This window comes from Mytilus trossulus, chromosome 7, assembly GCF_036588685.1.
Source record: "Mytilus trossulus isolate FHL-02 chromosome 7, PNRI_Mtr1.1.1.hap1, whole genome shotgun sequence".
Classification (NCBI taxonomy): domain Eukaryota; kingdom Metazoa; phylum Mollusca; class Bivalvia; order Mytilida; family Mytilidae; genus Mytilus; species Mytilus trossulus.
In genome coordinates this window covers 22,040,281-22,053,214 of record NC_086379.1, presented here as the reverse complement: position 1 = coordinate 22,053,214, position 12,934 = coordinate 22,040,281, and the positions used below count along the sequence as shown (strand labels likewise).

General features: G+C 31.3%; 1 protein-coding gene and 1 long non-coding RNA gene across 3 annotated transcripts in view; one reads left to right on the top strand and one right to left on the bottom strand.

Moving 5' to 3' along the window:
- LOC134726252 (protein qui-1-like) overlaps positions 1-12,934 on the top strand; it is a 60,484-nt gene that overhangs the window by 20,116 nt on the left and 27,434 nt on the right. Inside the window, exons 8-9 of the mRNA XM_063590652.1 lie at positions 300-1,649; positions 2,394-2,696. Coding sequence (XP_063446722.1) covers positions 300-1,649; positions 2,394-2,696 — 1,653 coding nt within the window. The remainder of the gene's footprint in view (positions 1-299; positions 1,650-2,393; positions 2,697-12,934) is intronic.
- On the bottom strand, positions 3,900-8,228 carry LOC134726900 (uncharacterized). Of its 2 annotated transcripts, none has more exons than XR_010108670.1 (3): positions 8,110-8,228; positions 5,957-6,044; positions 3,900-4,695 (listed from the first exon to the last, which is right to left on the bottom strand). It is a non-coding gene; the product is annotated as an uncharacterized LOC134726900 (long non-coding RNA). The 2 variants fall into 2 exon arrangements; XR_010108671.1 differs by having other exon boundaries at positions 8,204-8,228.

Sequence of the window (12,934 nt, the reverse complement as noted above, 5' to 3'; positions counted from 1 at the left end):
AACTGTTGCCTTTATTTACTATGTGACCTTAGAGAAAATGCTATGTTAATCTCTTATAGCAGGATAGCCATTTGACTTAATGACTTTAACAGGCGATAACCAAAACGTGAATATGGCAAAATTAATTACAGTGGACGGACAAAATAACACTTGTACACTTTTATCAAACTCTTGGGTGGTTTTTTTACCCTTTTGTACAACCTATGTGATTATAACAATGATGTAACTTTCTCTTTAGTTTATGAAAATAAACGAAGAAAGTTGATAAAATTGTAACTGATGCTGATATTATATTTTAGGTATAAATACTGGAGTTGTCGGTGCTACCTCTTTCATCGACCTTGCCGCTGACATTGCAATAGATTCTAATAAACAGAAACTTCTTGATAGATTAAAAGACAGAATAAGAAAAAATGGCATTACAGAAAATATATTTAAATTTGACATTGCTTGGTTAGAATGTGAAAATGTTCACAAAGCTATCGAACAACATGGCGAATATATGGAGAATATTATTGCAGGAGTTACAACTAGGTTGGTCAGTATTGTTAAGGAATGTGTCAACAAGCAAAATGATATCGAAAACGAGATTCAACCAGTATCCTCGGATATTCTTGTTCATTTACATCACTGTAAGAATATGATGATTGACTCGTGTATGTCTGGGTTTGAAAAACTACTGTCAATTGTTCAAAATTTTATTCTTACTGGGAAAAAGGTAGAACACAATCCAATTTTATTGACAGGACCATCAGGTTGCGGCAAATCAACACTTATTTCAACGATTTGTCACCAGACCAGGAATTTACTTGGGGAAGATGTGATATTAATAGTGAGGTGTCTTGGATTGAGTCCACAATCGGTTGATGGGAAACAACTACTACAAGGAATCTGTATGCAAATAAATCAGGTTTTACACCAGAACATTGACCTGAAATCTTATGACTTGAAACATTTAAACAGTTACTTTAATGGTTTGAAAAATAGAATAGCTAAATCGTTAAATAATTTTGTTATTGTGATTGATGATGTCGATCATCTGGAAGGTATCAATGAAATGAAACCACTTGAAGAGTCCGGCGAATTTGATTGGTTGTCAACGAAACTTCCAGCAAAAGTACATTTGATTATGTCTAGTCAAAAAATTGAAAATGAAAAAGGTATCCTCAAAAGGCTTGCAAATAAATGTGCTACCACCGGATCTTGTATTATATTTCCTCAATGGACATTACAGCAATACTCACTTGTTTTGAACAAGAAACTTAATGATATTCATCGCACTGTTACCGAAGAACAGGAAGCAATTCTTCTTCAAATGTTTACAAGTGCTTCTACCTGTCCTGTCCTCATAAACACGATAGTTGAGATCGCTGCAACATGGAAGGATGATATACAACCTAATTTGCATTTGCCATCAACAATTAATGAGGCTTTGCATCACAAAATGGACAATTTAGAAATGATGTTCGGTTTGGAAGTTATTCAACAAATTGTTTGTTACTTTTTGATATCAGAATTTGGTATAAGTGAAATGGAAATCATGGACTGTTTGTCATCTAATATGGAAATTATACAAACTTTAGATCTAGCCAGTCAACCGATTTGTAGAATTCCTATATCTCTTTGGATATCTATTAGGAACCAAATAGGTAAGAATATATGTTCATGGTTTTGAAGAAAAAAACCGTTATCGGATAATTTTGATAGTTTTTATATCCATCCAAATTTTTAAGTAAATATCAATATTAGAATTACAGTTGATTACAGAAAAATGCTCTATATAAACTTGATAAATATATGAATGATTACATAGATCATTGACAAAGATAGGCGGGGATACCAGACGGATATTAAAATTCATCGGCTGTCGAAAACAAAGAACTACAATCAGCGAAAAAAAGCCAAATACATTTGAAGAGCATTGAGGACTAAAAATTCCTTAAAGTTTTGCAAAATACAGCTAAGGTACTGTATTCCTAAGGTAGAAACACCTTAGTATTTCAAAAATTCAAAGTTTGTTAACATCGGGGAATTAAAACAACTCCACCAGCAGTGGCATCGATCCAGTGGTTGAAAATAAACTCATCATAGATACCAGGATTGAAATTTGATATTTACGCCAGACGCGTGTTTCGTCTACACAAGACTCATCGGTGACGCTCGAATTAAAAAATGTTTAAAAGACCAATTTAAATACAAGGTTGACGAGCATTTAGACATTTATTCATTGGGTTATAAAGTCCGATATATATAACTGTGTCACAGTGTGCGAATTCTATTGTATGCAATGTGAATGGATGGTATATTAATTTTCATTAAAAAAATACATATTCAAAGAAATTTTAAAACTTTTTTTAAACATAACATGGATATTACATATATTATTTTTACAGAAATGCTGCTGACTGAAATACTTATACATCGAAAACAACTGTTTGTTTGGAAAAACAGGGCAATAAAAGATATTTTAAACAGACGTTACCTGCTTTTGTCCTCTGATAGACCCAAATATCATCTAGATTTGGCCTATCTATTTTTGGAAATGTCTCAGGACCCAGAAAAAGATTTATTCGGCAGTGAACATTGCCTAGTTGATCCATGTCGGATAGTTACCTGTCCTCAACCACTATTGTACAGTAATGTCAGATATAACATAAGAAGTATCAACGAAGTATGGATGCAACTGTTGAATTCGGGTAAATAAATTCATAGTTATCAGGCTAAAATGCTGCACTTCAGACATTCAGACAGGCGTTTCTTTTTTGCCTTAAAACACGAAGAACAAAAATACAATACGTAGTAAGTGAGTTTCGACGAAACGAAATTCATTAAGGTTCTTACTATAATACTAAAAAGCTTCCGAAAATCAGGAAAAGTCAAGAGAGAACATTTTCCCGCCAAAATTTCAATGGCTATTATATCGAAAACAAGCACGGTGACCTATTATTTTTTTTCCTCTTTTGGATTCCTTTATTAATCCCCTATCAATATAAACTATTGTTTTGAAAAGTTAATCACTTTGAAACTGAGAAGCGAGCTCCCTTAATTTATTGATATTGAACATTGATTAATGACGACTACATCCAATCGGACGTAGTTTTGTTAATACATGCCGTCACATTGGACGTCGATTAAAGTATCAAAATATTGAGAAAGTGACATCAGATTTGGACGTCGATTTGAGAAATGGCCGTCGATTTGAAGAGAGAATGTCGATTAGAAGCCGGATGTCGATATACAGTCTAACATATATATCGACAAGAAGGACAATCTGAAATTCACAATCTAGACGGCAACCAAACAATAAACACTGGACACTTTTAATTTGCAAAACACTCATTTGCAAATCCGCCGCCGCCTCAAACAAGAGCTACAATGTCATGAATATAACCAAAATGTGCGGAATTACATGAGATTCAATAATTTCATTGGTTTTCTACTGTTACTAGCATATTTATTTTGCTATTTGATTTATAAAAACATGGGATTTTCAATATCCCATGGGACAGGGCAAAATCCCATGGGATTGACCATTATCCCATGGGATTTTGGTTAAATCCCATGGGATTTTTTTTGGTCCCATGGGATAATTGTAGTCCCATGGGATATTTGTTGTCCCATGGGACAAAAAAAATCCCATGGGATTTTTATTATCCCATGGGATTTTCAATATCCCATGGGACAAAATAAAATCCTATGGGAATAAAACTATAAATATATATATATAAATATAAAGTTATGTGTATGTTACAGTGAATGCTGTTTGGTAGTAAAATGTTTTAAATGTATGCAATTTTTTTTTATATACATATATATATATATATATATTTTTTTCTTTTGTCACAAACATGTTTTTTATTTGTTTATATGACAATAAAGATTATTCTTATTTTGGAATGTATAATAATATTTACAGTCAAAGAATAAAGTCCGTTCACTGAAACAAAATGATGAAATGTCTAAATAAATGAAAAAATATTGTTTTGAAATCTTTGACTTGTTTATTCTATTATGAAAAATAGAACTGAAAAATATTTTATATTCTGACTGAATAGTTTACTCTTTTCATGAGGTAAGATTTTCTTTGTTATAGTTTCATTGCAATACTTGCATATGCAAACAATTTGAATTAGATATACCTTTGTAGTGTACATAATAGTATGCTTATATTTGCAAATTTATAATATAAACACTTTTTGTTAAAGTTTTTGTTTTCTTTATTCACAACTTGCTATGTACAATTATTCAGTCCACTATATAAGAGTGAAGTCAATAAATAATTTCATTCACTAGAATATTCCTGCAATTCTTAGACAAGACATTTTTTTCAATCTGTTCTTCAAAGATCTTCCTCTGTACATCTTTATTGAATGGAGAGATTCGAATGAGAAGACAAAGCAAGTTTATTTGGACAACAACATTCTAATATTTTGTTCATTCGTTCCATCTTTCAATTGATAATTACATTGTTGTATTTCTATGATCAAGTTCTTGTGCATCAATGATCGTGATGATATGACTCCTTTTTGTTTATAGTCCTCATGTTGAAATTTCCTCTTTCAAATAAATGTAGGAAAAAACACATTCCATTTCAAATTAATAAAAAAAGTCGCTCTATGGAGAAAAATATCAGCTTTAAGTTTTCCGTTTAGTATTGATCTGTGAATGATGACTATGAAAATCGAGATGTCTGACCTACAAATACACAAACTCAAAAATATCGGTGAAGAAATAAATAAAATGGCTATTTTATCATGTTTATGATTATTATGATGAACTTTCTTTTGAATATTCAAGTACTAAATTACAGAAATCGCTTAACTTTTATAATAGTTTAGTTAAAGTACAGCTTATTTAAAAATTATAATAAACAAGAATTCGTCCAAAGTACACAAATGCCCTACTCGCACTATCATTTCCATGTTCAATGGACCATGAAATTGGATAAAAAATATAATAAGGCATTAAAATTAGAAAGATAATATCATAAGGAACATGTGTACTAAGTTTCAAGCTGATTGGACTTCAACTTCATCAAAAACTACCTTGACCAAAAACTTTAACCTGAAACATGCACTTTCATTTTCTATGTTCAGTGGACTGTGAAATTGGGGTCAAAAGTTAAATTTGGTTTAAAAATTAGAAAGATCATATCATAAGGAACATTTGTACTAAGTTTCAAGTTGATTGGACTTCAACTTCATCAAAAACTACCTTGACCAAAAACTTTAACCTAAAGTGGGACAGATGGACAAATGGACGGACGGATGAACAAACGGACAGTCAGACGGAAGAACGGACGCACAGACCAGAAAACATAATGCAGTTCTACTATCGTAGGTGGGGCATAAAAATAAAGGCCACCGATGAGTTAAAAAAGATATTACATTACAATGGCCTTTTTGCACCAAAGGGAGATAATTTGGAGCTTTTTCAATGATATATACATTTTAAAAGTCATCTCGGGCCAAACCGAATTGATTGTTTTGATGATTTGAATGATTTGGTGTACCATATGATAAAGTTATAAATAAAATGAGTTATGAAAAAAAATTATTAAATATTTTTCTGAAATTGTTATACCCAAGAGCCTCCTTAAAAGTCATTTGATCTCTATCATGTCTATTGGAGAAATGTCTCATTGGAACCGTCATTTTTATTTTTCCTAATTTTTTGTTTTTATAAATTAGTCTGGTATATTTGACGTTTGAATTGATGCTCTGTTTCAAATTTGGTTAGTGTTGTCTTTTATAGATTACTAAAACATGTATAGGGTATGGGTTTTCTCATTACTTACACATGTTACAGGTCATCACTGGCCTCTAATAAGTAATTACAATGCTTACATCCACTTAATTGAACTCTGATGGATAGTTTTCTCAATCATACCACATCTTATTTTAATAAATATTTAATCATTATTCAAGGACAAAAACTTTTATAACAGTGGACTTACCATTTAGGCTTTGTTGACCTCTGTAAATCTTATTTTGTTGATAATTTCTTCTGTTTATAGTTTCCTCTTTATCTTTAATGTTCTTGCCCTACACATAAAAGAGTAAACATCATTTAATGACAAAAATAACTACTATTACATAATTAGTAGGCAACTGAAAATTTTGCCTTATTTGTATATAACATCAACTTACTCATCATTCTTGCTGTTCAATATCATGAATATTATCATTATTCTATGAATCAGAGGTCACAGTAAAATTAACATTGGCAGACAGACATTTTTTTTATATGATACCTTGTAGTCATTCCATACAACAACAAGTAGACCTATCCTTAGAAAAACTGATAAAATGACAAAACCAAGAAAACTTATCATTGACCAAAGAACAATAAAATGCGGTCATGGTTTATATATGAATCTGCCATTCAGACATGCACACCTTACAATTGTTTCATATCTACCAAATATAATCTACCTGTTACTTTAAAAATATGATAAACTGACAAAACAATGCAGTGTTTCATTGACCAATGAACTATGAAAATGAGGTCAAGTTCATATAAAATATGGCAGACAGATATGTGTATCTTACAATTATTTCATTCACTAAGTAAAGGGGCCTTATTGCTTACAGTATCCGGAAAAAAGACCAAACCACAAAAACTAAACATTTTCAAAGTTCCTTATACCCTGCCAATTTGTTATGGATGTGCCTCTTCCAACTCAGGATCCTATAATTTAGTTATTGTCATTTGTTTATGTGAAACATATCTGTTTTTCATTTTTTTTGTACATAAATTAGGTTGTTAGTTTTCAACTTTCAACTTGGCTATCATGTGTAAAATCATACAAGTGTTCGGAAAACAGGAAGTTGTGGAGTGATGAAACTGAAAATGCATCACAAGGTATAGCTGACTTATTTAACCCTGAAACCAAATTTCAGAAATCCTTCTATTGTAGTTCCTGAGGAAAATGGGACAAAAAATATTCATTGGACGGACTGACTGACGCAAGGATGGATGGACAGACAGGGGTAAAACAGTATACCCCCTTTTTTAAAGTGGGGGTATAATTTTAATACGGGGGTATAAAAACCCTTGCAAGATGTCAAAACAAAAAGAAGTAACCTAATTCTTACTTGTTAGGGGCTATTAATTTATTGTCGGTTATACATATAACAATACAACATAAGCTCTGTAGAGCTTTTATCTGACATACATACATGACAAGCACAATACATTTGTACATGAAACATAAAGCTCATCACTGAGATATCATAGTAGTCTCAGATAGAAGGAGACGGGGTCAACCAAACTCCCCTATTCAATCTGAATGTAGGACAGAAAGTCACAGTCAAAAAGTCACACACTGTCACAGGACAAAAATTCACAATTTAGTTTTGAGATTATTTTTCTTTGAACAAGAAAACACTCTTTTTGTATTTTTCTTGAAGTTTTATACATGAACATGATGTAGCAACTTTGTAATTAAAATTTATTAAAAACAAATAAATCAGTGCATTAGGTTTGCGCACATTACCATTACATTTGCACACAAAAATCATTACGTACAACATGTACAATGTGTGCAGCTTTTGATTACATTTGCACGCATTTTTTGACATGTACATTATGTAAATATAAAAAAAAAAATATGGTATGATTGCCTTTTACAGCTGACTATGCGGTATGGGCTTTACCTCTGCTTTGCTCATTGTTGAAGGCTGTATGGTGACCTATGGTTGTTAATGTCTGTGTCATTTTGGTCTCTTGTGGACAGTTGTCTCATTGGCAATCATTCCACATCTTTTTTATATTGGCTCATTGTTGAAGGTCGTAAAGACCTATAGGTGTTAATGTCTGTGTCATTTTGGTCTCTTGTGGACAGTTGTCTCATTGGCAATCATACCACATCTTCTTTTTTATATTATGAACAATTTCCTTCAATTAAAAATTAATTATACAGAATATATGTAATAAAAAGAAAATATTTCAAAATCTTTTTTCATTTACATTCAAACAATTGTCGACAAATTGTTTGTGACTTTTTGTACTATCAACTTTGATACATTATGTCTGAGTTTGACATGTGTCTGACTTTTTGTCCTGTGACTTTTTGTCGGAATGTCCTGTGACTTTCTGTTCGTTTACCTTCCATCTTAATCAGTGAACTGAATAATTGTTTTTTGCAGAAGTCCGGGGAATATTAAAAAATCGCATGTGCAAATTGAGAGTCAACACTTACACAGGGACTACACAATACTTTTTCAATGTCAGCAAAAAGGATCACTGGTGACAGGGGAGTGTAACCGATGAATTGATCCTGAATCAGATAAGATTTTCCCGGTACGTTCAAACACCGCTCAGGAGGACCTCCTGAGTGCACACATGCAGGGCATACAAAGTGCACTTATGACAGTCCCTTTAAAGTCGTCGTATCTGCACACATGATGAATGCATATATTCGTTATAGATAGTTATACACTTTTAGAGTTTAATTTGCAAGTAACGGCCTGGGAACCTCTTAAGATTTTAAAATAATAATGCTACTAAAAATATATTATTTCCCCCAATTTTCGCAATTTTTTCGCTATATTTATTAAATCTTTAGGCGACTGTGCTTTTAGTGAATATAAATGATGACGAGGGCCTCACAAATAAATATAAATATGAAATATACAGCATAGAAAGTCTCTGTAAAAAGGCAGTCAAATCCTAACAGAACTGTAACTTAATGTTACATGTTCATCAAGTTCCAGCACCTCACCAAGCACCCTTGCCTTGCATACTGAGATGGCAAACTGGTGTGTGTCAGTATTTTGATATAAAACTGCGTAGTTTCATATAGTTTGATTCAACGTTTGTTTGGTTATTTTTTAAGGATCGTTGTAAAATTATATCTAAATCTTTGTTAAAATACGATTTTAAATTGTTCAATTCTTTCTATTTCATAATTTTGTCAAAGTCTACTTTTTAAAGTTTTAAATTTTAAAGAAAATATTCCATTTTTATTTTGAAGAAAATCTTTTTGAACTGTTATGACATGGTGTTGCAAAGCTGATTACAGGTAACTATAACATACAGTAATTTTCCATTACTACGACAGTGCGTGTATTCTCGGGTGTGTATAACGTATAGTTTTCTAGAGAACATCCTGTCTACGTGTAATACAGATTGATGACATTATACAACATTTCTTTTGTGAAATGTGATAATAGGTATCTGTGTGACTGTCCATCCCCTATTTCAACACCACTAAATTTTCGACGAAAAAAAATAAATAATAATTTATATGAAATTAAGAAGAAAAGTAGCAAATATAAACTTTAGTAATTACGCATTGAGTAAACATAATTTCAATATTGCATGAACAAATCCGTGAGAAAACGAATACATGTATGAATTAAGATGTGTTTAAAAAGACCCATTGGCTTTATTTCACACTAGGACCTAAGATAACTAGAACTAAGCAATGGTTGATCCAGAAATTTTCATAAGTTGGGACTCATTGACTGCCTTAGAGGGGTCACGTCCAGTCATGCTTCCGTGATTCCGTATATAATCTACCATTTGTTACCCAAGATTATTTTTTTTTTTTGGGGGGGGAGGCTGGAAGAAAAAACGAAATCCGCCTCTGCTAATTGGGAAGTCATTTGGACTGATACACACATATATATAAACATACCTCTGTGGAGGATCCATTCATTTGAAAAAGGGGGGTCCCAACCCAGGACAAAAGAAGGAGGGGTGGTTCCAACCATATGTCCCCACTCAAATGCATTGATTGTTATAAAAAAAAGGTGGTTCCAACCCCTGAAACCCTCCCCCTAGATCCGCCACTGATACCTAGTATGCATATAATTAAGAACAACTTTAAATATATGCATATAAAATAATGGTACGTCTAAAAACCGTTCAGGATCTCCTGGTTGCACACAGGACATTAAGCAACTTAGGACATGTATACTAGTAAATAATAGTGAGAGTTCATGTCTCTGATTCGATTGATGACTTATATTATAATTTTGTAATTTTTGTTTTGATAAAATCATAGACATATAATACATGTATTGAGACATATATAATACATGGACATATAATACATGTGTCTTTGAAAAAATCAAACCATCTTTAAAGAAGTTATTTCAGTTTGAATCGACTGTCTGTTGCATTAGGATTCCAAAACGACTTACGTTGATGTTATATTCGGTGATTTTTACACTAAACGTTTTCGTAATTTGTTTTAAAAATATTAAAAAGTACATGTACATCGTTTTTTCCAGATTTGTATAGTAACTGGTTTAATTAAGTCCCCTTGATGAAATTTAAATTGCGAGACGCTAATTAATAAACTATCTATCTATCTATATATCTTTATTTCTCAACAAACCAAATTACAATGGTATAGAGATACACACAATAATTACATAGTGTATATGTACAGACATACAAAAATTATACGAAAGCAAGAGGAGGTACATATCATATATTACGATATACATATTAAACTAAATGATATCAAGTACATGAATTACCCCGGAGAGCCTAAATGAATATTTACAATTCTTATATATTTGCACAAGTTATTAAGATCAGAAAGATTTTTACTATTCATCAGTTCATTAAATTTCAATGCATTTGGTTGATTTCTATATTTTTTTCTCAAAAACTGTTTACGATCATCATTGAATACAGAACACATAAAAATATAATGATATTCATCTCCGATGTCACCAGAATTACAAAGTAAGCATTTTCTATTTTCTCTTGCAACGTTTTGCCATCTACCAGTCTCAATAGGAAATCTATGACTTCCTGTTCTCAATCTACATAATGTAATAATATTTCTATCATCTAAATGTTTAAAATAATATTCAAATTGACAGTTTTCTTTATACATACGGTAGTTTATAGCTTTTGGCGATTCTTGCACGTTAGTGTGCCATTTCTGTTTAAATTGATCAACAAGATTTTGTTTAACAATAGTATAAAGCCATGTATCGTTTACAAAATATTGGGTATCCCACACAAATGATAAACCAGATTCATCAAGAATGGATTTAACATGTTTCAACCATGTAATATCATTTTTATATTTATACAATGAGTACTTGTATAGTATTGCAGGAAGTTTTTCTTGTTTTCCAGACAACAATTTAGTCCAGTAGTTAATTATACGGAGTTTTATATCAATCTCCAAAGGATATCTGCCCAATTCTCCGTATATCATGAAATTAGGTGTAGAATTTTTAACCTTAAGCAAAAGTTTGCAGAATTTCATATGAACCCTTTCTATAACAGAATTATTACCAAAACCCCAGACTTCACTCCCATAAATCAAAATAGGTTTAACAATCTTATCAAATAATTCAATTTGACATTCAATAGAAAGATTGTGCAATCTGCCTTTTTTGATAACGTCGTACATAGCACACATTGCTTTATTTGCTTGTGCTTTTTTAGCCTTTAAAAAACTTCCTGTTCTACTGAATAAGACACCTAGATAAGTAAACTCATTAACAATTTCTAGTACAATATCTTCATAATTAAACTTAACATTATTAGGTAGTCTACCTTTAGAAAAAATTACAATTTTACTTTTTTGTACATTCACTTTCAGTTTCCACAATTTACAGTATTCAGATAAAGTATCCAGTTGCTTTTGTAAGTCAACCTGAGACTCTGATAACAAGACTGTATCGTCTGCATATAATATAATAAAAAGTTTAAGATAACAATCTAGTTCAGTTTCTAATTCATCTGATAGAGATTTCAAACCATCTATGTTCTTTTCTATTAGAAAATCTTCTAGATCATTTACATATAAAGAAAAAAGTATAGGAGATAAATTTTCCCCTTGCCTAACACCAACATTACATGGGAAAAATTCAGAATATTCATTACTATAAAAAATTCTAGATTTTATGTTACTGTACATATTTGTGATAGTATTAAACATTTTACCATTCACAGAGTATTTAAGTAATTTTGACCAAAGTCCTGCATGCCAAACAGTATCAAAGGCCTTTGCAAAATCAATAAAGGCACAATAAAGTTTTTTCTTTTTCTGTTTTAACAGTTCAAATAATAGATGAAGTACAAAAATGCTATCGGTAGTAGAATATTTTTTCCTAAATCCAAACTGGTTTTCCTTAAGCAATAAGAAATTTTCTAAAAAAGAGCTTACTCTAAGATTGAGTACTGAAGTAAAAAGTTTACCCAAGCAGCTTAAAATAGTGATGGGTCTATAATTTTGTGGATCACACTGATCTCCTTTATTCTTGTAAAAAGGTATAATATTTCCAATAAGCCAGGATTCTGGTACATTTCCCGAACTAAATATAACATTAAAAAGCTTAACATAAACAGGCATAAAAATATTACATGTAGACTTTATATATTCATTTATAATTAAATCATCACCACATGCTTTTCCATTTTTTAGTTTTTTTATACATGTAAAAATTTCTACCTCAGTAACCTCAGCATGCGCCGTTATTTTGGATACGTCACGGATGACCGACGGTCATATTCAATACGATATACCAATCATCATTTGAATTTGGTCAATTGATCTTTAATAATTAGGACTAATTGGTGATTGCAGAGAATATGTCGCTGGTGATGGTTAAAAACATATAAAAGTAAACTTTGCAAAAAATAAGGTATCCTTGGAAAAAATTATGAAAATATATGAATATGCTAAATATTTTTTTCTTTCCGAAATAATAATTAATAAAGACGTTTAGAAATAACAAATTTTCACAGTTGGGAAATTTTCAATTCAAGTTATTTCCTTTTGAAAACGTTGACAAATATAGATCTTATTCGATGTACAATGTGGGCCGCTTGGAGATCAACTTGTGAAACCCTGCTTAATTAGGGTTTGTCTACTTTCGTCTTTTTATATTGCCAAACATTCTATAATCAAGGATTTGTACAAGGCCTTGTTATAATATAATGAATCTTATCGCCA